Raw genomic sequence first — 25,864 nt, 5'->3', positions numbered from 1 at the left:
GGGTTAAAACTGGGCATCTTCTGCAGGCTTCTGTGACGTCAGAACTCGTATAGCGCTAAGATCCGAAGAGAGAAAATTTTGAAATTTCTGTCGCGGTGCAGCCACCAAGCGGTCGAGACGAAAAAAAAATCATCCAGTGGAATAAAGGAGATTTTTACGTTTCGTATAGGCAGGCACTGGGGGGAACGAATTTTACTTGAGCAACCCCAAATCCCTCTCTCTCTCGTGAGATAGAGGCGGTTTCAGTCCTGAAACATTCTAAAAGGGATAAAAGAAACGCTAGGCTAGGCGGTACAATTTTGTATTGAAGTTGAGGTATAGGGTTTCATTAAAGGGAGCCAGACAAACACTATTGCCATAGAAGTGGAAGCGATTTGTGTACTTAGAGGTATAATTAACTTATGGCGGTATTTTAAGTACAGAAAGCCAAAGAAAAACCCCGACAAGCCCAATTTTCAGCCAACAGCCAACCCGTTTATTTCCAGCCAATATTTTTTAGAAGAAGCCCAATTGGCGGATTTCCAGCCCAATATGGCATCCCTGTTTGCAGGAAAAGTGTCCATGACGTCATTTCTTTGATAAATATTATTGGTTCATTCTTCCCCATCGCGGGTTTGCAGAAATTTCAAATTTGCAGCAGTGTGTCAAATCTGCAGTGTGGACGTCGAAACTCGGAAATTTATCGAATCGTGTAATGTTTTGCATTTTTTAATTAATGTTTACTGTTAGATTTTTCTCTAAGTTTAATAGGACAATCAAATTATATCGTTACAAGTCTATTTCGTACTTCTCTCGTCAAAGGGTATATTTTTTTTAAGTTAGTGATGTGTATGCATTCCGTATTGAAGAGTCTTAAGCCTTAGTCACTTTAGAAGCCATGCCCGATCTTGCCGGTGGTTAAGCCTAATTAAAATCCAACTATCACCGGTTTTTTAAGTATTATAATTATAGTAATTAACTAAATGAAAATCTTTAATACTATAATAATTCCCTTAAACCCAACAAATCCACTTAGAAATAATACATATAGGTACATAAATTATCAGGATGATGCAATTTATTTTGCAGTGATGTCATAAGGCAAAGATAGTTTTAATTTGACTTAAATTAATTTATTGGCAATATTTTCTTTAGAAAAAGGAAATTATGGCTGAAAAATCTACTTTATCCGAACTTAAACCTTGGCCCTCTTATATTGAGGAGAGAATTCAACTTTGGGAGAAATTAAAAACTCAATACAAGGAAGAAATAGCATTGAAACCTAAAGAGCCCATTAAAGTCACTTTACCAGATGGGAAAGAAGTAGAGGGAACATCGTGGGAAACTTCGCCTTACAAAGTAGCCCAAGGGATTAGGTATTTATTCAATTTGAAGCCTACACCATGGATGAGGAAATTTGTTTTCACTCTACAGGATCGGCAACTCCCTATCTCGGGCGACAGAATATTCTGTATACACTCTGTTACAACGTCGGTTGTCAGCACGCGCAAAGCTAGGTCTCTATGTAATCTAGCCTTGCGCATGCTGACAAGAGACAAAAAACTTCAGGATCTTCAGGATTTAAGTTTAAAATATCCTGAAGTTTTTTGTCTCTTGTCAGCATGCGCAGGGCTAGATTACATAGAGACCTGGCTTTGCGCGTGCTGACAACCGATGTAGTAACAGAGTGTACACAGAATATTCTGTCGTTCGAGATAGGGAGTTGCCGATCCTATAGTGTGAAAACTAATTTCCGCACGCGCATTCTTTATCCATGCCTACACCTTAGAAATATATATATATATTGTAACCGATATATCAAAATTGCCCCATTTTTAGTCAAGGATTGGCTGATAATGTAGTCATTGCTAAAGTTAACGGGGAACTTTGGGACCTGGATCGCCCTTTGGAAGGCGATTGCAAACTCCAACTCCTTAAGTTTGACGATGATGAAGGTCAACAAGTCTTTTGGCATTCTTCCGCCCATGTTTTAGGAGAAGCTATGGAGAGACTCTACGGAGGTTGCCTATGTTACGGCCCTCCCATTGAGAATGGATTCTATTATGATATGTTTATTGAAGAGAAAGGAGTATCTAGCTCCGATTTCCCTGTAGTTGAAAGCCTCATGAAAAATATTGTTAAAGAAAAACAAGTTTTTGAAAGATTAGAAATTAAGAAAGAGGATCTCTTAGAGATGTTTAAGGTAAATTAATTATTTTTCTCAATGAAAAGTGATTAATTTAATTAATAATTTTATTTTAGTATAATCCATTCAAAGTTAGAATCTTAAATGAAAAAGTAAAAACTGCAACAACAACTGCGTATCGTTGTGGACCTTTGATTGATTTGTGCAGGGGTCCACATGTTAGGAACACTGGAAAAATTAAAGCTGTTTCCGTCACTAAAGTATAATGTGGTTTTTTTTTGTGCTGATTGAATCAGGGTTCATACAAACCTGGAAAACAGTTAGGGAAAACCTGGAATAATCAGGGAAATAAATAGTTGACAAAAACCTCAGGGAAATTTATAATTTTTAGTAAAATTCAGGGAAATTTGCGTCAACCATGGGCCGAGTAATTAAGCAAAATGTTCATAAACATACTCTCCATAGGATTAACATTACACTATACTTTGGAGGCTCATAACTCCGGTTCCACTAGAGATACGGGGATGTCCTTGTATGTTATAGTCCTATTCGCCCCCCATCCAACCATACTAAAAACGTAGGGCTACGACAAACAGGGGCCGAGTAAATGAGCAAAATGTTCATCCCCTCCATAGGATTAACATTACACTAAACTTTGTAGGCTCATAAAGATATGGGGATGTCCTTTGATTATGTAATAGTCCTATTTACCCCTCCCCCCTCCTTCGTTAACATTAGCTCCATAGGATACTCCATATATGAGAAAAACCTGGAAAATTCAGGGAAGTATATGGGGAAAAACCTCATGGAAATCTCAGGGAAATTTGTTTTCCAAAAGTTGTATGAACCCTGCTGAATGTTGTTATATGGGTTGTAAATTTTAATTTTAGAGCTCGGCAACTTATTGGGAAGGAAAGGCAGACGCTGAATCATTACAACGCGTTTATGGAATCTCTTTCCCTGATAATAAACAATTAAAAGAATGGCAAAAGTTTCAAGAAGAGGCGGCAAAAAGAGATCACAGAAAAATTGGCCGCGAACAAGAACTTTTCTTTTTTCACGAACTCAGTCCCGGAAGTTGTTTCTTTCAACCTAAAGGAGCTCATATTTATAATACTCTTGTCAATTTTATTAAGGTATTGAAGCCAAGAGATTAAAATTAATTAATTAATTACGAGTAATTAATTTTAAAATAATATTTGATTATAGACTGAGTATAGAAAACGTGGATTTAATGAAGTTGTTACTCCCAATATTTATAACAGCAAGCTTTGGGAAACTTCGGGACATTGGCAACATTATTCTGTACAATAAGATAATTAAAATTAATTATAATTAATTAACTTAATTAAATATAATCATTTCTCTTCTAGGATAACATGTTTTCATTTGATTCTGAAAAAGAAACATTTGCTTTGAAACCAATGAATTGCCCCGGGCATTGGTAGTTAATTCTTAATTAAATCTTAATAATTAACGCGAAATTAACTTAAATAATCTTCATTAGTTTAATCTTCGACCATCGTCCACGATCTTGGAGAGAATTGCCATTAAGAATGGCTGATTTTGGAGTTTTACACCGGAATGAACTTTCAGGGGCTTTAACTGGTTTGACAAGAGTTAGACGTTTTCAACAAGATGACGCCCATATTTTTTGCGCTTCAGAACAGGTTAATTAATTATATTTCTAATTGTAAATTAATATATTTTAAATCTAATAATAAATATTTTTAACAGATTTCTGATGAAATGAAAGGAGCTTTAGATTTCTTGACTTATGTTTACGGTGTCTTTGGATTCACATTCCAGTTGAAGTTATCAACTCGTCCTGATGATTATTTGGGTGATATTGAAGTTTGGAATGACGCCGAAAAAGTATAATTACGTTCATTTAATTATGTACTTTTAGTTTAATTAACATTTATTTACTTCTAATTTTTAGCAATTAGCGGATAGTTTGGATGCTAGGGGTGAAAAATGGACTCTTAATCCCGGTGATGGCGCCTTTTATGGACCAAAAGTAATATTTAAACTGTTTTAATTGAGATAAAATTAGGGCTGTGCGAGCCTTGATTTTATGGGTTCGAGCCGAGCCTCGAGCCTTGCTTTTTTCGGTTATCGAGCTTCGAGCCGAGCCTCGAGTTTCTTATCGAGCTTCGAGCCGAGCCTCGAGTTTCTTATCGAGCTTCGAGCCTTAAGCTGCATGTTCAAAATCTGGTTTCGAGCTTTAATCGAGCCTAAAATTTCAATGGCGAGCCTTAACGACTTTCAATTTTAGCTCTTAATTTGGTATGATATTCCTTTACTCTTTCAATTACTGGCCTTAGTGAAGAAAAAACCCTATTAATTCGTAAATATAACAGATAAACTTTTATTTGACTAATTAAACTCGAATCCTATTATCACTAATCGAAATTACTTACGTGCACTGAAAATGGCATTGATAATACAAACTAAGCGTATTTTTCTGTACATAAAAGTAAAACTTCAGGAATGATTTTTAATTTTTTTCTTTGCCCAAAAGTGGAATTAAAACTTACGCCAATCAAATGTGGGCTTACAAAAAAGCACTAACCAGAATAATTTCCTATTTCGCGCGTCACTGCAGCGTCTTAACATTCAGTATATTGTGTTAGATCGCAATTCTTGACCTTTAACCTAATCTAGAATCTCACAGACCACTGACTGAACCTCGATAACCTTAATCGTTGGTCTCGAGCTTTTATCCGAGGCTCGAAAACTAGTCCAGCCTTTCAAAAGTTGATTCTCGAGCCTCGAGCCGAGTACTCGGCTCGAGGCTCGATCGAGCTTTCGAGTCCTATCGAGTAATCGCACAGGCCTAGATAAAATTAAATTTAATTATTTTTATTATAGATTGATATCACTATTATGGATGCTTTAAAGAGACAACATCAATGCGCCACAATTCAACTTGATTTCCAACTTCCAACTAGATTTAACTTGCATTACACGAGGTAATACTTACTAAATAATTATTAAAGTTAATAATAGCAGAGTGAGATGAGACTAGAAGTACTGAGCTAACCAAATTCTTCCCTTGGCGAAAGTGAATTAATATTCTTGATAACAAACCAACGGTTGGCCCTCTAGTGGCGGTTTCTGAATTTCCCCTCCAAAACGTGAGACGCTCTCGGCGGTAGACGGCCGAACTAGATTCCAGCACCCGCGTCCGTGTTTCGCCGCTTTAGGTTGAGGGGAAGGGGGTAGGAAATGTTTTTGGAACTCGACCAATTTTTTTCTCTCAAGCATAGGCGCGATTGAAGCGGCATAAAATCCTCAAATTTGTTCACTAATGCCAGGATCTACTATCAATGCTAGAGCCCTTCACTTCTAGTCTCATCTCACTTCTGATAATAGTTAATTATAATTATATTTTCTAGCGAAACTGGTGAGAAGAAACGTCCAGTTATAATCCATCGCGCTATTTATGGTTCAATTGAGAGGATGATTGCCATTTTAACTGAAAATTTTGGTGGAAAATGGCCTTTTTGGCTTTCCCCGCGTCAAGCCATTGTGGTCCCAGTTGGCCCTCCTTTTGACGATTACGCCCAAGAAGTTAAAGATAAAGTCTTTAACGCCGGTTTCTTATGCGATGTTGATTTAGATCAAGGAAATACCATGAATAAAAAAATTAGGAATGCCCAACTTGCCCAATATAACTTCATCTTTGGTAAAATTAATTATTTTTCTATTTAATCTTAATTAATTTAATTTTGCTAAGCTTAATTAAATTAATTTAATTTTATTAATACTTTTTAGTTGTGGGAGAGAAAGAAAAATCTTCTGGGAATGTCAATGTTCGAACCAGAGATAATAAAGTTCACGGTGAATTTAGTGTCGAGGAAGTTATTCAAAGATTTCAAAGATTGAAGGATGAACACACTCTAAATTCGGAGGAAGCATTTTAATTAAAAATAAAATTAAAATTACTAGCAACCTTTTTTTATTTATTGTACCCCAATTCTAAATTCTTCGCTTTGAAATCAAATAATTAAGAAAATAATTAATAAATTTCACTGATGAATAAATCAAAATGTCAAGTTTTTTTCAGGGTTCATACAAACCTGGAAAAATCAGGGAAATAAATAGTTGACGGAAAACTCAGGGAAATTTAGAATTTTTACTAAAATTCAGGGAAATTTCCGTTAAACAGGGGCCGAGTAATTTAGCAAAATGTTCGTGAATATTCCCTCCATAGGAATAGCATTACACTAAACTTTGAAGGCTCATAACTCTGGTTCTAATAAAGATACAGGGATGTCCTTTGAGTATGTTATAGTCCTATTCGCCCCCCCCTTCCTTCGTTAACATTGGCTCCATAGGATCCTCCATATAGGGGAAAAACCTGGAAAACTCAGGGAAGTATGTGAGTAAAAACCTGGAAATCTCAGGGAAATTTGTTTTCCAAAAGTTGTATGAACCCTGTTTTTTAATATTTTGAATATTGTTTATTTTCATTTCAGGAAAGGAACTTTGAATAAAAATTCGCCGTCGTCACTATAAAAGTTATTATTAACTTTATACAAAGCGCCTTCCTTATATTTTGACTTTGGTATTGTAATTTTGTCAGTTTCATTATCAGTTTTCCCAACAGGATGTTGGTAACTCGTTTCATGGTTATACAAGTAAGCATTATCAGAATCCACCGTAAGTTCAACAGTTTCCTTATATTTTTGAACGTATTGAAAGTCTTCTTTCGCATCTGCGTCTTTGAATTCAACTGGATTACTAATTGATTCATTAACAACATTAATTTTCACGTAATTTTTAACTTCATCTTTCAGAGTTTCTTGAAAAGTTTCAGATGTGACATCACGTTTTCTTGAATAATTGTTTTTCTTAGGGAAGTCATCTTCAGTCATTAATATTTTCAGGGATTTTTCATTGTAGTGTTTAGGCTCTTGTAATTTATTTTCGGGAGACGTGTCTTTCAGGTAAGGAGATATTAGAGATAGGAATTCCCCTTTGGGTTTCTCGGGTTTGGGTAAAAGAACTTTGGGTTGAATTTGGGGTAAATTTTGATTGGGTAACGATAAAGTGGGTGATAGTTTCCCTTCTAGTTGAAGCTGAAGTAATTCGGGTTTAACATTCGGTAATTTTCCTTCATTAAGTAATTTCCAGTTGTTGACAACAACTTTATCGTGCATTTGTTTCCTATGTTCCGAAACATTTTGGCTCCATTTCCTAGAGCTTTTTAGTATTTTCTGCAAAGATTCAAATTAATATTATTATTATTATGTTAGGGTTAGATTAATTATTACTTTAACAGCTTCTTCAGTGATAGGAAAACATTCCGAAAGATGTTTTGGGTTCCATTCATCTGGATCTAAGTTATTTAGATAAATAATTTGTTCCCTAGCAGCCCACGTGATTAGGCATGGTTCTTTTTCCTTTTTAAAGTATTTTCTTTCGATAGTTTTTCGTTTAACTAGTTCCCTTTGTGACCTTTCGTCTCTAAATTAATGAGAAATTTGGTTTAAAACGCGCCAGCTTTAAATAACACCACTCAGTTTTGTAACAAACTTTTTATATTGATCATAAAACTCCTCGGGTTTATGAACTAGTTTTTGATAAAGTTCCTCATCATCTTCTTGAAATTCTGACTCGTCATTTTCAAATTTTTTCAGTAAATTTTTATTTATTACGAGTTCGGTATCATAATTTTTATGAGGTTTTATAGGTTTTGATATTCGAACTTGGGATCTAACTGGCTTCACAAATGCTATGGGTTTATCAAATTTGGAAGCTTTTTGGGGAAATTTCACGCTATAAAACCTTAAATGTTTGTGAAATACGGGTATATTTGATAAAAATCTGGTTTTAAAAATTAAACGATTCATTTTAACTCGTTTGTTTCATAAACTGAAACTACTAGACCCACGTGTTTACCTAACACCGCCTAGATTTTCTAAGAAGGCCCGTACAGGTACAGATTCGTACGTATTTTGGCAAAGAAAGGGGCATTGGGTAGAGGCCCGTACGCGCTGGGGCCTCAGAGGAAAAAATAAAAATTAGTTAAATCCAGATGGCCCTATTTTAGCAGGTTTTTCGCAAGGTTCGTAAAGAAAAGCGCTATAATGGGTTTTTCGTAAGCTTTAAGCAGACGACAACCGTAAAATGGTGGAAACAAAGGCTACGTTCAGTAACTGGAAATCGGAAAAAGCCGTTACCGCTACCGATGTGTATTTTTCCGAACGCTACGTCAGAGTGACGTCAGACGTTACTGAACGATTTTTTTCCTCTCTCTGTTGCGTTTGATGATGGTTTCATGATGGCGTCTGCTAGAGATCTTGGATTGAATCGAAAACTGTTATTTTTGTTATTAAATGAAGTATCTATTATGATGAAACGGAATTAACCTTAATAGCAGTTGAATCGAAAAGATCTAAAAAAGAAAAATGTGTTATTGTTTCGCTAGTGGCTTTGGACTGGATTGCTCGCCATGTTAAACTTCAATTAATGACGTCATAAATCCGATTCGCATCGAAAAAACCTGCTCATCCAGCCGCTGTGATCGGTGTCCCATCGATGCGTAGCGTGACGTAGAAACCGGAAGTGCGAAAAACCGTACAGTAGAAAAATCGGTCTCCGATGCGCGCAGCGCTGCGTGCGCTAGCAGTTACTGAACGTAGCCAAAGCGATTGACCCGCTTTATGCCAAAACGCGCCACCATTGACGGTAGCTAGGAAGTCATTGAGCTTGACGCTGCTAATCGCGTTTGCGTACGTCCTTCTCTGTTTTAATTGCAATTTAACTAATTACAAAAATTAAAATATAAGTTATTATAGTTGTAAGATCGCGGTAAATGTTTATTAACGCGATTTTATGAACCAATTTATCCAAAAAATAATCTGTGAACGTTTGAGACTTAGGGTTAACGAATCTTTTGTCAATAATGCCGAAGAGAAGACGAACTATAGGGGAAGACGATGACGGAGATTCCATCGTTATACCCAAGAGAAAACGAAGAACAATGGATATTGTAAGTTAATTCTTAAAATTAATCAAGTTCTTTATGTTTATTATTCATTCGTCGTAAGAACGAACTGTGTCAAGAACTATATGACACTATTCGTAACCATAAAACGGAAGAAGGCAGGCTTCTCTGCGAAAATTTTGTCCGTGTACCCAAGAAAAGGTATCCGTCAATCTTTATAATTCTACACATTTTTGAGACTAGTACCGTCAATTGATACCATTTACACCAGGAGTCCACGCTACTTGGTACCTCGCTTTGTCCGCCAAGTAGCCGGGTCTCCTGGTGTAAAAGGTATCAATCCTCCTAGTCTAATCACTATGTATCGATAGAACTTGCGCCGAATATTACGACGTTGTTACTACACCCATGGATTTAATGAAAATCCAACAAAAGATAAAAATGGACGAATATGACGATGTTGATCAAATGACAGCCGATATGGAACTTATGATAGCTAATGCCAAAGCCTTTTATAAGGTAAGCTTCACTTTCTTCCAGCGAGTACCTCTATGGAAACTTTCTCCAATTTCGAAAACAGAAAACAAGTCCGGGATACAGAGACGCTTGCGCGATTTGGGACCTATTTAACGTCACGAAGAATGAATTATTAGATCCAACATTTGGAATGGATTACAAAAGAGAGGAGGAGCTTAGAACTCCCGACTCCGATAAAAAAGATTCTGATCAATCAATTGAAGAAGAGGAAAGTCCTTACGAAGAACTTTTCTCGGCTGTTATGACGGCCGCTGATCATGATGGTCGATTTTTGAGCTCCATGTTTCAACTTTTGCCATCGAAAACGGTAAATATCAGCAGAAGTGAGATGAGACCAGAAGTACTGAGCTAACCAAATTCTTCATTCGGCGAAAGTGAATATTCTTGATAAAGGCCCGTTCAGACGACACTCTTTTTCTCGCTACGCTCGCTGTGCTGAGCTCATCAGATTTTCTGGCTTCACCAGCCTCTATAAAATTCACTGTTCACACGGACAAAATTTTCTCACTGTTGACCTCGGTGAGGAAATTTTGTTCGTGTGAACAGTGAATTTTCTAAAGGCTGGTGAAGCCAGAAAATCTGATGAGCTCAGCACAGCGAGCGTAGCAAGAAAAATAGTGTCGTCTGAACCGGCCTTAACACAAGAACGGTTGGCCCTCTGGTGGCGGTTTCTGAATTTCCCCTCCAAAACGTGAGACGCTCGCGGTGGTAGACGGCCGAACTAGATTCCAGCACCCGCGTCCGTGTTGCGCCGCTTTAGGTTGAGGGTAAGGGGATAGGAAATGTTTTTGGAACTCGGCCAATTTTTTTCTCTCTAGCGTAGGCGCGATTGAAGCGGCGTAAAATCCTCAAATTTGTTCACTAGTGCCAGGATCTATTACTAATGCTAGAGCCCTTCACTTCTAGTCTCATCTCACTTCTGATATCAGTAATAAAAATAATGAACAAGAGTACTTAATAAGGGATTAATCACTACAGAGATATCCCGAATATTATAAAGTCATTAACGATCCGATTGATCTAAAAATGATCGCGACTAAGATTCAAAATTTATCATACGTGTCTTTAAACGATATGGAAAAAGATCTGTTATTAATGGTTAAGAACGCCAAAACGTTTAACGAACCCGGATCTCAAATATATAAAGACGCGGCGCAATTAAGAAAATTAATTGTCAATAAAAAGTACGAAATTGATCAGAGAAAAGTTCAACCGGCCAAAACCAGTGAAAGGATCAGGTAAGTGTCTCAAAAGCCACACGCACTTTTATTTTACCGTTGGTTTTTTCTTCAGTTGTCTTTTTTTCACTTTGCTTAGACGCACTTTAAATCTTAATGAAGTATAGTTTAGCTATGACTAAAAGATTTTTTATAGCAACCGTGATCATATTGTGAAAGAAAACATATTTAAATTAATTAACTTAATTGCTTTTTAGCATTAATATTATTTTTTATTCTTTAAAAATTAATAAATGTTATTTATGTTGAATGATTCTTAAAAAAAAACAAAAAACAAAAAAAAAACAACCTGAACGTTGAGCTGACAATTGCTGGTGGGGGAACAATAGATTAATTAATTTAATGAACCTTAGAAAATTAAGTGTTTATTAGTGAGAGATGATTATAGAAAGATAGTAGCGATATGTTAATGTGTTTGGGATGGCGGTTTGTATCTCTTTCCCCCACGCTTGTTGTTCGGATGGGCGGCAGTCTGATCATAAGCGGAGGGCAATCCACCTTAAAGAGCACCATCAGGCGTCACCCCATTCTTCAAAGCCCAGTTTCGAGCGCTGGCAGCTCAACGTCATCAAGTACCCCAACATCATCGTCCCAACCCACAACCTCCTGTGTTTCCAGAGCCAGGAGACTGGCCTCCGGACAAAAATGGTCCGCCATAACCGCCGCCCTTCAGTACGAATCGGATAGCGAGGACTTTTCTCAAGGAGACGCCGCCGCTTCCTCCGTCTCTTTAGTCGGGGGGATAACTCCGGGAACTAATGTTCAATCATTTGTTCCCATCGCGCAGTCATCAGCTTCGTCGTCTTGCTCTTCTTTTGCCTCGGCTCAGGGTAGATAATACAAACAACTAGAAGTGAGATGAGACTAGAAGTACTGAGCTAACCAAATTCTTCACTCGGCGAAAGTGAATATTCTTGATAAGACACCAACGGTTGGCCCTCTAGTGGTGGTTTCAGAATTTCCCCTCCAAAACGTGAGACGCTCGCGGTGGTAGACGGCCGAACTAGATTCCAGCACCCGCGTCCGTGTTTCGCCGCTTTAGGTTGAGGGGAAGGGGGTAAGAAATTTTTTTGGAACTCGACCAATTTTTTTCTCTCTAGCGTAGGCGCGATTGAAGCGGCGTAAAATCCTCAAATTTGTTCACTAATGCCAGGATCTATTACCAATGCTAGAGCGGCCCTTCACTTGTAGTCTCATCCCACTTCTGCAACAACTTATTAACCAGGGTCGTCGAGAGGGGGGCAATTCGTTCAGTTTCTCCGGGGCCCGCGCGTATGGCTGTCTTGAGGGGGGCCCATAAACTCTCTCGACGGCCCTGAACTTAACTCTTCTCCAGCCTGATGTATGTGAAATTAATTAAAGTTAATTACGATTAGGGACTAATTTCTCGTTCATGGCTGGAGAAGATGGTGTCGAAGGAGAGGAAGGTGGTAATGATTCGGGACCCGAGGACGCCGATATAAATCCTCAATGGCAACTCTATGAAACTGTGAAAAACCATCAAGCTCCTCAAGGATATCTTTTATCGGAACCTTTCCTACGTTTACCCTCGAGAAAGTATGTCGACTCTTACCGATTTTAGTTTAGTAAATGTTATCGTATCGTCTTTTCGCCAGTTTAAAAAAGGTCCACCGTACCTTTTTTTTATTTTTTTTTAATTTATTACGATTTCGTCCCCCCACCCGTTTTCTTACGCAAGGCTTTATCCTGACTACTATAGAGAAATCAAGCATCCAATGTCCCTTTTCAAGATTAAAACTAAAATTAAGGTAGACATTCTTAAATTAAATTAAATTCTTCGCTAAGTGGGTTGAAGTCGAGGGGGCCGTCGCTCCTTCAAATCTCGTACACCTAGGTTTTCAAATCATTCAAATCATGCACTTCCCAAATCTAGCAAATCACTAAAGTCGCTATGAAATTAATCAAATCGTTCAAATCGCTACACAAATCAGTGAAATCACTAGTAAATCATTCAAATCACTATACAAAGCATTCAAATCACTATACAAAGCAGTCAAAACATTCAAATCACTATACAAAGCAGTCCAATCATTCAAATCACTATACAAAGCAGTCAAATCATTCAAATCACTATACAAAGCAGTCAAATCATTCAAATCACTATACAAAGCAGTCAAATCATTCAAATCACTATACAGTCAAATCATTCAAATCACTATACAAAGCATTCAAATCACTATACAAAGCAGTCAAAACATTCAAATCACTATACAAAGCAGTCAAATCATTCAAATCACTATACAAAGCAGTCAAATCATTCAAATCACTATACAAAGCAGTCAAATCATTCAAATCACTATACAAAGCAGTCAAATCATTCAAATCACTATAGTATACAAAGCAGTCAAATCATTCAAATCACTATACAAAGCAGTCAAATCACTATACAAAGCAGTCAAATCATTCAAATCACTATACAAAGCAGTCAAATCAAGAAAACAACAAATCATTAAAATCACTATCAAATCAATGCCAAATCACTCGGGTTCATTCAAACCACTACCAAATCATTTTCCAAATCATTCAAATCACATAAATCGAATCGAAATCATCGTGAAAATCATGAAAATCACTCTCAAATCATTCAAATCGGCTCCAAATTAGCAAATCAGTCAAATCATCGAAATCTATAGTGATTTCAAATCTCGTACGCTCTGCGTAATGACGGCCCCCTCGGTTGAAGTACTAAGTCCTCAATCATTCATTCACGCTCGCTTTATAGAATGGAGGATATAATAGTACGGTTGAAGTCGTCGATGACTTAAATATCATGTTTGAAAACGCTAAAAGATATAACAGACCCGATTCCAAACTTTTTAAGGTATTTTTTTTTTGGCGTAAATTGATCATATGATCAAATGTTGACGTGTTATTAATGTTTAAGGATGCCGTCAAACTTCAAAAAATAATGCAAAATAAAGCGCGGGAATTGATTAATAGTCATATGAAGGTATTGTAATTAATGGTTTAATTGATATTAGGGGTAATAATTAGTTCATATCGCGTCTAAAATAAAACAGGAATCTGATAGCGAAAGCGAAATGGACGATCTTAAAAAGAAAAAACCGAAAAAGGTTATTAATAACAGTCCCATGTTGGTTCCGCTTAAGAAAAGAATGAAACTTCTATATAAAACTCTGCTAGATTACGTCGTACGTCTGTTTAAGTACTTAAATTTAATTTAATTTAACTCAGTTTAATTAACGCGTACTCTTCATTTTAGGATGAATTTAATAGACCCTTAATTAATATGTTCATGGAAAAACCCTCGAGAAAAGATTACCCCGATTATTACGAAGTTATAACCAATCCGATGGACATGAAAACCATTGATTGGAATATAAAGAACGATAGAGTAACTAACTAATAATGGTTTAATCAGAAGTGAGATGAGACTAGAAGTACTGAGCTACAGTGATGCCAGGTGGGAAAAATGGAATTTCCCTTTCTAGCCCTTAAAATTTCCCTTTTTGGACCAAAATTTCCCTAGTTCAGGGTTGCCAGATTCTGCGCATAGAAAATGATAGAATTATAGCTTGACAACTGTTTTTGGCGATGTATTTTCCTAACGATTACAATGGGTCAGTTATTTAGCAGACGACATTCGGTAATTCAATGTTTGGAACAGCGTGGGAAATAAGGCGGTGGCACAGGGCAAATGACCAGTTTAAAAATTGCCTGGACCAGTTTAAAAATTAAATCGAAGGGGGGTCAGTGGTCCACAGGACCACTAAGTAAATTCAAGGGTTTCCAGAGTCCAGACATTAGCTAATATATTGTAATTATCCACTTCTTCAATTTAGCAAACGACGCGCCCTGGTCAGTGGTCATGGACCAGTTTATTTATTCCAGGCCAGAGGGGTCGCTGGCCCAATGTCCAGTTTAAAAAAAAATTCTTATTTCCCACCCTGGTTTGGAAACTACTAAAAACAGTAGCAGGGTTGCCATCTAATAAGAATCCAACGTAATTAATAGGTCAATTTGATGAAGTTGTTTAATTTTCTATGTTGAGATTGTAGGTTTTGAATAAAATATTTCTTCCCATGGAATTTCCCTAGATTTAGCAAATTTTTGGTGGAATTTCCCTTTTCCCTTTTTACCGTTTTTAGGAGTCAAAATTTCCCCAGATATGGGAAATTTCCCTCAATCTGGCATCACTGCTGAGCTAACCAAATTCTTCACTCGGCGAAAGTGAATATTCTTGATAGCACACCAACGGTTGGCCCTCTAGTGGCGGTTTCTGAATTTCCCCTCCAAAACGTGAGACGCTCGCGGTGGTAGACGGCCGAACTAGATTCCAGCACCCGCGTCCGTGTTTCGCCGCTTTAGGTTGAGGGGAAGGGGGTAAGAAATTTTTTTGGAACTCGACCAATTTTTTTCTCTCTAGCGTAGGCGCGATTGAAGCGGCGTAAAATCCTCAAATTTGTTCACTAATGACAGGATCTATTACCAATGCTAGAGCCCTTCACTTCTAGTCTCATCTCACTTCTGGTTTAATTTAAATTAAATTAAAATAATTATACCGTACGAGTTGAATTAATATTTTAATTGCAGTACACGTCTGAGGAACAGATTCTAAACGATTTTAGACAAATGTTTAATAATTGTCGTTCTTATAACGAAGAAGGATCGCAAATTTACATTGACGCTGATACCCTTGAAAATGTTTTGAATGCGCGACTCAGAGAGCTTGGACCACTTATTGACGTTAAACCCAAATTGGTTATGAAACGGTAAGCGAAAAAGGGGATGCTTGGGTAGTTTTAATTAAGGTTAATTTATATAGTTAACTATACTAATTAATTACTAACCTAACTCAAATTATTATTATTATTATTATTTGATTAGAAAAAAAAGTACTAGAAACATTTAAGTATTTGTTTGTTTTTTTTAAGTTCTTACTAAATATTTAGTTTTAGTTAGATTTAATATGAAGTAATTAGGCTTGTAAATTATGGAAAATTAATTTAATTTAAATAGAGTATTTAGTGATGGAGTTCATAAATGCATCTTTTACAGACATTTGGATCTTTTTGAAGACCAGATGTATGTAAACGACTTTCTCTATATATATATATATTTGCTTCTTTAATTTCTCTCTCTTTTTTTTAATTATTGTTGAATAATTAATTATTTGTGGCTTAAACTAATAACATTAACAGAATTTTGCAGTCCTTTTTGTCGTATTTTATACCCTCTTGTATTTGAGCTAGAAATGATGACGCGTACGGTTATTATAATTTTGGTAACTTTGCGAGGGGTCGGACGTTTGTCAAAATCCCGTACAGTTCGTTTGAAATCTATTAAAATCTCTCTCGAAAATCTCGAAATCCCGAAATCTTACCCTTAAAATCTCGAAATCCCGAAATCTCACATCAAAATCTGAAAATCCCAAAATCCCTATTTTAAAATCTGAAAATCCCGAAATCTCACATTAAAATCTAGAAATCCCGAAATCTTAACGTAAAATCCCGATATATCACCCTAAAATATCAAAATCTGAAAATCTCCTCGAAATCTAAAAATCTCCTTCAAAAACTGAAAATCTTCAAAAACTGAAAATCTCCTTCAAAATCTGAAAATCTCCTTCAAAATCTGAAAATCTCCCTCAAAATCTGAAAATCCTGAACAAAATCCCGAAATCTTAAAATCTTGGACTAGAGTTCAAGATTTCTATAATCTCAGTCAGAATCTCAAAATCTGGGGAAAATCTCAAAATCTTGGTCAAAATCTTGAAATCTCAAAATCCCGTACACTAAAATGCCAAACGTCCGACCCCTCGCTTTTCGAACTTTTGTCACGGCACGTTCACTGTTTAAGTTCTTAATTTATCCCGATCACGATTACACTTATTTTGAATTTGCGTTAATTTTGCGAAAAACCAACCCACTTAATTGTTTTTGTTGTGTGTTTATGTTTTTTTTTATTTTTTGCGAATGCTTTTCTCTTTCTTTTTTTCTTTATTTCTTTATTGTTGGGGACACGCGCGGTTGTTGTTGATCTGCGTAGGGGCCGAGGTAGACCACCCCATAATGAACACTTGTACAAACTACGGACCTTCTTCGAAACAATCAAAGAATACACTGATCATCGCGGACGGAAATTATCCACCGTTTTTCTTAAATTACCTTCGAAAAATGTGAGATTTTTCACTCGATGGGTGGGGGGGGGAGATGAATAAGTACTTGGGTCCCTAACCTTCGGCGGGTAATTGTTTTCAGGATTACCCCGATTATTACGAGGTTATAAAAAAACCGATGGATTTGGATAGAATCGGGAATAAATTGAAACTTGGTCAATACGAATGTCTGGAGGATTTATTATCGGACGTTATTCTAATGTTCGATAACGCTTGCAAATACAACGAACCCGATTCACAAATCTACAAGGACGCGTTGGCGCTGCAACGCATCGCCTTGCAAACTAAATTAGAGTTGAATGATCCAGAGGACGGAGTTCCCGATGTCAAGGCTTTAGTTCAAGAATTGTTGACGAATATCTTTATATCGGTTTATAATCATCAGGATGAAGAAGGGAGATGTTTTAGCGATTCTTTGGTTGAATTAGCCGAAACTGAAACCAGTAATATGGATAATCAAATGCCGCCTCAGTAAGAATACCACCTCCCACAGGGTTCATACAAACCTGGAAAACAGGGAAAACCTGGAATAATCAGGGAAATAAATAGTTGACGAAAACCTCAGGGAAAACTCAGGGAAATTTAGAATTTTTAGTAAAATTCAGGGAAATCAGGGAAATTTGCGTCAAACAGGGGCCGAGTAATTAAGCAAAATGTTCGTGAACATACCCTCCATAGGATTAACATTACACTATACTTTGGAGGCTCATAACTCTGGTTCTACTAGAGATACGGGGATGTCCTTTTAGTATGTTATAGTCCAATTTGCCCCCCATCCAAACATACTAAAAACGTAGGGCTACGACAAACAGGAGCCGAGTAATTAAGCAAAATGTTCGTAACCATACCCCCTCCATAGGATTAACATTACACCCAACTTTGGAGGCTCATAACTCTGGTTATACTAGAGATACGGGGATGTCCTTTGAGTATGTTATACTCCTATTTGCCCCCCATCCAACCATACTAAAAACATAGGGCTACGACAAACAGGGGCCGAGTAATGAAGCAAAATGTTCGTGAACATTCCCTCCGTAGGGTTAACATTACACTATACTTTGGAGGCTCGTAAAAATATGGGGATGTCCTTTGATTATGTAATAGTCATATTTGCCCCCCCCCTCCTCCTTCGTTAACATTAGCCCCTTAGGATACTCCATATACGAGAAAAACCTGGAAAATTCAGGGAAGTATATGGGGGAAAACCTCATGGAAATCTCAGGGAAATTTGTTTTCCAAAAGTTGTATGAACCCTGTCCCAATATCCTGGCGCGCGCGTTCGCTGTAATTAATGTTTAAACATTAATTAGGAAAATACTAACTCTGGATATAATTAAACGCAACTTGGACCGAGGAAGATACAGGCGTTTGGAAATGTTTCAGGAAGAAATGTTCGAAGTCTTTGAAAGAGCCAGAATGGTCAGCAGGACCGATTCTCAAGCTTTCGAAGATTCCGTGGAATTGCAGTCGTTTTTTATCAAAACCAGGGATGAATTAACTAAAAATGGACAAGTACTTCAATCGCCGGCTCTTCATTATACGGAAGCCGATCTCCAAACCAGCGTAAACAATCTGAGAGCTGAAAAACTTCCCAATGAACAACTTGATCCCGAGGGAGATCGCTCCCAACTTGGGAAAGTGAGCATTGTAGGAAATAATTTAACTTTCTCTCTCTCTATCCGTGTGCTTTTATTTTTGGTTTGTCAAGTTGTTTGTTAAACTTGTTTTTCCTTACTTTATTTCAGTATTTAAAGGGAGGGTGAAGTAGAAAATCAAGTGATTTTTTTATCGATTCTTCCACTAATTATAAGACCAGTTTGCATAGTGAAACATTCAGGAAATACTTCCGAATGATTTTAAAATTCAAATTAGGTTCCGATTTTATGGATAATTTTAAACAAGGACTGCCAACCAATCGCGTAACGCCCTGCCTTTCTGTTAACAAAATTCTCGTGGCACGCTCCATGTCTCGCGCCACGATTGTCACGTCGCGCGCAAAATTTTATCAAATCTCGTGATAAATTTCATTCAACACGGAACGTGCCACGAGAATTTTGTTAATAAAAAGGCAGGGCGTTACGCGATTGGTCGGCAGTCCTTGATTAAAATTATCCTTAAAATCTGAACCTAATTTGAATTTTAAAATCATTCGGAATTGGTATTTCCTGAAGCTTTCACTATGCAGGCTGGTCTTATAATTAGTAGAAGAATCAATAAAAAATCACTTGATTTTCTACTTCACCCTCCCTTTAAGTATTTAAAGTATTTTTTCTATGAGAAGTCTCTCCTTTAGTGTTAATTTCGAATGTTTTTAAATAATTAGGAGGAAGAGGAAGGTGACTCGGGGTCAAATAGTTTGTCCATGCGGGGACAAACTTATCATATCGGAGACTTTGTTTACGTTGAACCCCGAGAGAAAGGGATGGAACCTCATATCATTCATATTGAGAAATTATGGAGGGATGATCAAAATGAACCCTGGATTTCGGGATGCTGGTTTTATCGACCGATTGAAACGTTTCATTTAGCTCATAGAAAATTTCTTCAACAAGTACGACTCGTGGACTCGCGATAAACCAACCACGACAATGTTTTAAGTCATTTATTTTTGATTCTAGGAAGTTTTCAAGAGTGATAATTATAATAGCACGCCTTTATCTCAAGTTATTGGTCATTGTTTCGTTATGTTTGTGAAAGATTATTTCAAATTTAAACCGGAGGGTTTCGAAGATAAGGACGTTTACGTGTGCGAGTCCAGATATTCCGCCAAAGCTAAAGCCTTCAAGAAAATCAAGACTGTAAATAAATGTTTTTAACTTTTTACTTTATTTTCTCTCTCTCTCCTCTCTCTCTCTCTCCTCTCTCTCTCCTCTCTCTCTCCTCTCTCTCTCTCTCTCCTCTCTCTCTCCTCTCTCTCTCTCTCTCTCCTCTCTCTCTCCTCTCTCTCTCTCCTCTCTCTCTCTTGTCCTTTGACATCAACTTTAATAATAATTTCAGAGCTGGAGAATAACTCCGAGTGATAACGTATCGATTATCCCGCGTTCCGAACCTTTAGAACCAGTTAGAATCCCGTCGGCCTTCAAAGACGGAGTTGAAAGACCAAAGGAAGATAGTTTAGATTTGGATGACGGTGACATGACCATTATTGATAAACCCAAACCAGTACGTATATAATATATAGGGTTCATACAAACCTGGAAAACAGCTAGGGAAAACCTGGAAAAATCAGGGAAATAAATAGTTGACAAAAACCTCAGGGAAAATTCATGGAAATTTCGAATTTTTAGTAAAATTCTGGGAAATCAGGGAAATTTGCGTCAATCAGGGACCGAGTAATTAAGCAAAATGTTCATAAACATTCCCTCCATAGGATTAACATTACACTATACTTTGGAGGATCATAACTCTGGTTATATTAGAGATACGGGGATGCCCTTTGAGTATGTTATAGTCCTATTCGCGCGCTCCCCCCCCCTCCTCCTTCGTAAACATTGGCTCTATAGGATACTCCATATACGGGAAAAACCTGGAAAATTCAGGGAAGTATATGGGAATTAAAAAACCTGGAAATCTCAGGGAAATTTGTTTTCCAAAAGTTGTATGAGCCCTGTATAATTTAATCTAGTTTTTAATCTACTTCCATTAATGTTAATTCTGTACTTCAGAATATTGTTTGCGATGTAGAATCGCCGGAAGAAGGGGCCATTTATTACGAACAGTTTACCTTACCAACAGAATTGACTGTTCGTGTTGGAGATTGTTGTTACGTTCGAACTGAAGGAGAAAAGAGTTTAATCGCGCGAATTGATAAGATGTGGCTCGATAAAAAGTACGATTTAACTGACTTCAAAGTAACCGCTCTAAATTAAGTTTATTAACTAGGATAAATTATTTTGTTAATTTCAGCCAAAACGCTTACTTTCACGGACCTTGGTTCGTTACCCCTCAAGAGATCTATCATTCCACAACGCGTTTGTTCTATAAACAAGAAGTTTTCTTGAGCACGATTGAAGATACCAATCCTTTACTTAGCATTGTCGGAAGATGCTCCGTGTTGGATCTAAAAGATTACTCGACTTTAAGACCGACGGAAATCCCGGAAGACGACGTCTACGTTTGCGAAGCAAGATACTTTGAAGCTGAGAGACAAATAAGGAAATTTCCAAAGGGCCTTAAGGTACGTTTCTTTTACTTATACCAGAAGTGAGATGAGACTAGAAGTTAAGTACTGAGCTAACCAAATTCTTCACTCGGTTTAAGTGAATATTACTTGATAACACACCAACGGTTGGCCCTCTAGTGGCGGTTTCAGAATTTCCCCTCCAAAACGTGAGACGCTCGCGGTGGTAGACGGCCGAACTAGATTCCAGCACCCGCGTCCGTGTTTCGCCGCTTTAGGTTGAGGGGAAGGGGGTAGGAAATGTTTTTGGAACTCGACCAATTGTTTTTCTCTCTAGCGTAGGCGCGATTGAAGCGGCGTAAAATCCTCAAATTTGTTCACTAATGCCAGGATCTATTAACAATGCTAGAGCGGCCCTTCACTTCTAGTCTCATAGATCTCACTTCTGCTTATACTTAAGTTGTTATTGTACCCCGCTTTTGGCCGCGAATATTGCGTCAAAAGCCGGGTACTGCTATGGACTTTTGCCTTTTTACCAGAAGTTTTTACTGGCGCCTGACGTTATGGAGGATGAAGTCTATTATTTCCGGAAGCCGATAAACCCCCAAAAAGTGAGTCACATTAACCGTCTTTAACCACCATTATTATTAGGTTAGTTTCAGGATTATTTTGATTGTTTTTGTTATTACACCTATAATTAAATTAAATTAAATTTTTAGAATAGTTAAGTACATTAATTAAGTTAATGATGAAATTAATTTTTGTTTGCCCCGCCCTCCCCCCTATCTTCACCTTAATGGTAAAAAAAAAAGACTGAAGTTTTTAGCAGTAGTGTGGAAGTAAAAACGCCCGGAGAATGCACACCCGTGAGTGATATTTAATATTTACTTTTTTAATTTTAATTAAATTTTAATTTTACCCTATTTAAGTTCATTTTTCTTTTCGTTATTTAATTAGCTTAATTAGGTTATAAGTTTTTTTTCTTTTTTCTTTGGTTAATATTTTGTACCTACTACTTGTTTTTTTTTTTTTTTTTTCGACGCCACCGACTTTGGGGGGGTTTTAATTAAGAATTTTAATTAAATTTTTAAAGATTAATCCCGATACTGAGAATGAGGAATCGTTAGATATGCCTCCGCCAAGTATCGCTAGTAAAGAGGATTCAAATATGTCAACCAGTACCCCCGTTACCACCACAGGAAAAAAGGTAAAGGACCAAAAGGTGTGTGTGATATATCAAGTTTTTATTTTTATTTAAATTAACACTTTAACGCTTTATTAGAAGAAATTAATTAGTTTTGAGGCCTTCTCTATTTCTTCCTTTTAAATGAATTAATTTAATTAAAAGTTTTTCCAATTACTTTAGTGAAATACTAATTTTACTAGTAGACTTCAGGGTTCATACAAACCTGGAAAACAGGAAATAAATAGTTGACAAAAACCTCAGGGAAATGTAGGATTTTTAGTAAAATTCAGGGAAATTTGCGTCAAACAGGGGCCGAGTAATTAAGTAAAATGTTCGTGAATATTCCCTCCATATGATAAAACATTACAACCAACTTTGGAGGCTCGTAACTCTGGTTATATTAGAGATACGGGGATGTCCTTTGAGTATGTTATAGTTCTATTTATCCCTCATCTAACCGTACTAAAAACGTAGGGCTACGACAAACAGGGGCCGAGTAATTAAGCAAAATGTTCGTGAACATTCCCTCCATAGGATTAACATTACACCCAACTTTGGAGGCTCATAACTCTGGCTCTACTAGAGATACGGGGATGTCCTTTGAGTATGTAATAGTCCCATTTGCCCCCCATCCAACCATACTAAAGACTTGGGACTAAGACAAACAGGGGCCGAGTAATTAAGGAAAACGTTCGTAAACATACCCCCCTCCATAGGATTAACATTACACCCAACTTTGGAGGCTCATAACTCTGGTTATATTAGAGATACGGGGATGTCCTTTGAGTATGTTATAGTCCTATTTGCCCCCCCCCCCTCCTTCGTTAACATTGGCTCCATAGGATGCTCCATATACGGGAAAAACCTGGAAAACTCAGGGAAGTATGTGAGTAAAAACCTGGAAATCTCAGGGAAATTTGTTTTCCAAAAGTTGTATGAACCCTGGTAGTTGAGCTTGAATTGACTTGAATTCAAAGTTTAAACGGATTTATTTTCACCATTATTTAAGTTTAGTTAGCACGCCTTTGAATTTAAAATTGATGTCTTAGTTCGTAATTAAAGTAATTATCTTCTTGTTGATTTCTTTTAATTAACAGAAAAGTATGAAGAAATTAGTAACAGGCTACATAATGTTTGCCGGAGATGTCAGGAAGGGTGTTATTCAAGCCAACCCTGATAGGTCATTTGGCGATATTAGTCGAATGATTGGAACCGAAGTAATTTCACCCCCCCCCCCAGTTATTTACTCCAATTAAGGATAATTAATTTTAATTTACAATGGGATGATTTTAGTGGAGAAATTTACCCGAGGGGAAGAAAACTGATTATGAACAAAGAGCTCAAAGACAAAATGAAGAATTGGCGGCCGCTCTGGCCAAAGAAAGGGAGAAGGAAGGTTACGATAGTTACCCACAATCCCCGGCTTCATCTCACGGTGGGGGGAATAGCAATCACGGGACGTCAACCCCCAGTAACCCTGTTGATGAGAATACAGTTTACGAGTGTTTGTGGGATGGATGCGATTGTCAATTTGAAGAAATGCAGGATCTCGTTGATCATTTGTTAATGGATACTAACAGTAAAGGACATATTTATCAAACTTATCCCAATCCGAAAACGGAGAAAGATAAAGGGGAGAAATCCGAGTCAAGCCAACCCCCAGAGTATCAATGCTTGTGGCAAAATTGCTCCCGAATCAAGAGAAACATTCCGTAATTTAAAATTATTCGCCTAATTAATTAAACGCGATTAATCTTTTAAATATACTTTATTTAGACCCTTCACAAACATTCAAAGACTTTTGCGTCATTGCAAGGAAGTTCATTTGAAAGCGGCTGCTAAAATTGTTCTTCCCGAAAATAGATCAAAGTACGACTTAATTAACGTATCAGTATGTTAATTAAGTCCTACTTAATTAATTAATTGATTTAATTTTTATTTCGTAGGAATTTTGTTCCATCAAGAAAACACGCCAGTTCCCCCGCTGTTTCATCCACACCAGCAACCGTCACTCCCAAAGGTTTGTTTGAACAAAGTTTTAATCCTATTTTCCCTAAAAACCAAACCAGAGTGTTTTAAAATAATGTTTCAGCGTGTAACTTGTTCTGAATTTAAGTAGCACGATTTGTTTTATTTTAATATAATTTATGGCATGTTTTTCCGAATGTTTTTCTCCCAATTCCTTTTTTTTATCGTTTATTCCTTGCACAATAATTGCAATTGGACGTGTGTAAAGTAGGCTACAATTCGTATTTGAACCCAGCCCAATCTGCGAGCGCAATGGGGAGTGGTGCTAGTGGTAATCTTTACTCCAATATTCCTTTCACTCCCGTTCCTTTACACAATCATAATCTAAACAATTCGCACCACCAACTAGGACCAAACCACTCCCCTTACATTCAACAACAACTCAGTGAGTACTCGTTTCCTAGAAGCCACACCTACATTCTTCTAGTTTTTTTAATTTTTAATCGGCCTTATTCCTGATCAACGCCACCGAGGCGTAGCGGCGACTTTTGGAACTATAATAATACGGTAGCCAATTACAGGTGGCGCTGGAGTCGATGGACTCTGATGGAGACCTGTTATTTTCTATGTTTTGATTATTACCGCTTCAACTTCAAAAAACATGTTTTAACTAATTATTATTAACCGAATAATCTCCAAATAGACCAAAATCGAATGAAAACTTACTCCGAAAGTCTTATTTCATAATATTAGACAGAATAAGAAAGGTAAAATCAACTTTTAATACTTTTGAAACCATATCGCTTGTTAAGCCTTGGCTATTCACATGATTCAAAATAGAGAAAATAACAGATCTCCATCAGAGTCCATCGGCTCCAGCGCCACCTGTAATTGGCTACCGTATTATTATAGTTCCAAAAGTCGCCGCTACGCCTCGGTGGCGTTGATCAGGAATAATTCCAATTTTTAAGCTTTCAAAACTTAAATATTTTAGCTTTAAAATGTTAGTATAGGCCTAGAAATTAATATTTATTATATTTTGGCAATTTTTTGGGGGGGTTTATAGATAGTGGAACCGTGGCCACAGTTCCCTTCCAACCAGTTAAAGCTCCTGATCCAATTTTTGTGGCTACTCCTCCCAAACCTCAACGATTACTGCATTCGAATACGTATATTAAGTAATGATATGATATATTTTAAATAGTTAAAAATTTAACCCTTCTCTTTTATTAAAATTTTTTATAAAAACTTTTTGTAGGTACATTGAAAGTCTTCAACCCGAAAGTAGATATGTGGGAGATTGGGATCATCAGTTGAAAGCCACAATTGATAATACCCCTAATTACGATTCTCAGAGATTGCCCGCTAATTGGTTGACAAATGGATCCGTTAATCATGGAAACGTAATCAACGCTTTATGGGCCCTACGTAATTACATGATGAGAGATGCTCTGGGGATATCAAAAATAGGCTGAAAAATTGCTTCATTTTCATCATTTTATCGTCATTACTTTAATATTTGTGTACATGATATTTATCAACGCTTTTATTAAACATTTTTCACGCATTTAA

General features: G+C 37.0%; 3 protein-coding genes and 1 long non-coding RNA gene across 18 annotated transcripts; 2 read left to right on the top strand and 2 right to left on the bottom strand.

Moving 5' to 3' along the window:
• Nucleotides 1-550: 550 nt before the first annotated feature.
• ThrRS (threonine--tRNA ligase) lies at nucleotides 551-6,180 on the top strand. 4 transcript variants are annotated; one of them, XM_089868680.1, is made up of 13 exons: nucleotides 551-691; nucleotides 1,135-1,355; nucleotides 1,819-2,182; nucleotides 2,242-2,385; nucleotides 3,016-3,261; nucleotides 3,335-3,430; nucleotides 3,499-3,569; nucleotides 3,633-3,795; nucleotides 3,863-4,000; nucleotides 4,068-4,145; nucleotides 5,000-5,100; nucleotides 5,527-5,816; nucleotides 5,906-6,180. In XM_089868680.1, the coding sequence occupies exons 2-13, from the start codon at nucleotides 1,147-1,149 to the stop codon at nucleotides 6,052-6,054; spliced, it is 2,049 nt and encodes a 682-aa protein (XP_089724806.1). In that variant the 5' UTR covers nucleotides 551-691; nucleotides 1,135-1,146; the 3' UTR covers nucleotides 6,055-6,180. The 4 variants fall into 4 exon arrangements, with proteins under 4 accessions (XP_089724806.1, XP_089724805.1, XP_089724807.1 ...); XM_089868679.1 differs by having other exon boundaries at nucleotides 625-802; XM_089868681.1 differs by having other exon boundaries at nucleotides 674-817.
• Nucleotides 6,036-8,649, bottom strand: LOC149692779 (uncharacterized). The gene is made up of 4 exons (XM_089868688.1): nucleotides 8,506-8,649; nucleotides 7,670-8,435; nucleotides 7,408-7,600; nucleotides 6,036-7,350 (listed from the first exon to the last, which is right to left on the bottom strand). The coding sequence occupies exons 2-4, from the start codon at nucleotides 7,984-7,986 to the stop codon at nucleotides 6,601-6,603; spliced, it is 1,260 nt and encodes a 419-aa protein (XP_089724814.1). The 5' UTR covers nucleotides 7,987-8,435; nucleotides 8,506-8,649; the 3' UTR covers nucleotides 6,036-6,600.
• On the bottom strand, nucleotides 6,036-20,476 carry LOC149692778 (uncharacterized). Its single transcript, XR_016382873.1, has 2 exons — nucleotides 20,213-20,476; nucleotides 6,036-6,210 (listed from the first exon to the last, which is right to left on the bottom strand). It is a non-coding gene; the product is annotated as an uncharacterized LOC149692778 (long non-coding RNA).
• polybromo (protein) lies at nucleotides 8,830-25,864 on the top strand. 12 transcript variants are annotated; one of them, XM_089868660.1, is made up of 33 exons: nucleotides 8,830-9,128; nucleotides 9,187-9,284; nucleotides 9,455-9,602; nucleotides 9,664-9,927; nucleotides 10,599-10,858; nucleotides 11,330-11,688; nucleotides 12,235-12,415; nucleotides 12,558-12,627; nucleotides 13,602-13,700; nucleotides 13,764-13,829; nucleotides 13,900-14,031; nucleotides 14,103-14,234; nucleotides 15,434-15,612; nucleotides 15,899-15,925; nucleotides 16,889-17,018; nucleotides 17,101-17,489; nucleotides 18,329-18,665; nucleotides 19,342-19,569; nucleotides 19,637-19,816; nucleotides 20,016-20,180; nucleotides 20,684-20,847; nucleotides 20,925-21,195; nucleotides 21,678-21,749; nucleotides 21,951-22,004; nucleotides 22,232-22,360; nucleotides 23,422-23,541; nucleotides 23,618-24,036; nucleotides 24,101-24,193; nucleotides 24,271-24,344; nucleotides 24,564-24,623; nucleotides 24,702-24,737; nucleotides 25,359-25,470; nucleotides 25,551-25,864. In XM_089868660.1, exons 1-33 carry the CDS (start codon nucleotides 9,042-9,044, stop codon nucleotides 25,765-25,767), a joined length of 5,352 nt encoding a protein of 1,783 aa, XP_089724786.1. In that variant the 5' UTR covers nucleotides 8,830-9,041; the 3' UTR covers nucleotides 25,768-25,864. The 12 variants fall into 12 exon arrangements, with proteins under 12 accessions (XP_089724786.1, XP_089724785.1, XP_089724783.1 ...); XM_089868659.1 differs by having other exon boundaries at nucleotides 24,561-24,623; XM_089868657.1 differs by having other exon boundaries at nucleotides 12,579-12,627; nucleotides 24,561-24,737.

Source organism: Phalangium opilio, unplaced genomic scaffold, assembly GCF_054372755.1.
Source record: "Phalangium opilio isolate 3A_F unplaced genomic scaffold, DU_Popi_V2 ptg000024l_1, whole genome shotgun sequence".
Lineage (NCBI taxonomy): Eukaryota > Metazoa > Arthropoda > Arachnida > Opiliones > Phalangiidae > Phalangium > Phalangium opilio.
The sequence above is the reverse complement of the archived record's forward strand: the minus strand, read 5'-3'. Positions and strand labels throughout refer to the sequence as shown.

Bases quoted from the DNA above. Each gene is read 5' to 3' on its own strand.
- ThrRS (XM_089868679.1), top strand. From the start codon at position 716: ATGTTTACTGTTAGATTTTTCTCTAAGTTTAATAGGACAATCAAATTA. The intron at 3,262-3,334 runs GTATTGAAGCCA...ATTTGATTATAG, and splicing joins CTCTTGTCAATTTTATTAAG to ACTGAGTATAGAAAACGTGG. The intron at 5,101-5,526 runs GTAATACTTACT...TATATTTTCTAG, and splicing joins TTTAACTTGCATTACACGAG to CGAAACTGGTGAGAAGAAAC.
- LOC149692779 (XM_089868688.1), bottom strand. From the start codon at position 7,986: ATGAATCGTTTAATTTTTAAAACCAGATTTTTATCAAATATACCCGTA. The intron at 7,601-7,669 runs GTTTGTTACAAA...TCATTAATTTAG, and splicing joins TTTTATGATCAATATAAAAA to AGACGAAAGGTCACAAAGGG. The intron at 7,351-7,407 runs GTAATAATTAAT...GAATCTTTGCAG, and splicing joins TCACTGAAGAAGCTGTTAAA to AAAATACTAAAAAGCTCTAG.
- polybromo (XM_089868652.1), top strand. From the start codon at position 9,042: ATGCCGAAGAGAAGACGAACTATAGGGGAAGACGATGACGGAGATTCC. The intron at 12,628-13,601 runs GTAGACATTCTT...CTCGCTTTATAG, and splicing joins AGATTAAAACTAAAATTAAG to AATGGAGGATATAATAGTAC. The intron at 20,181-20,683 runs GTACGTATATAA...TCTGTACTTCAG, and splicing joins TTATTGATAAACCCAAACCA to AATATTGTTTGCGATGTAGA.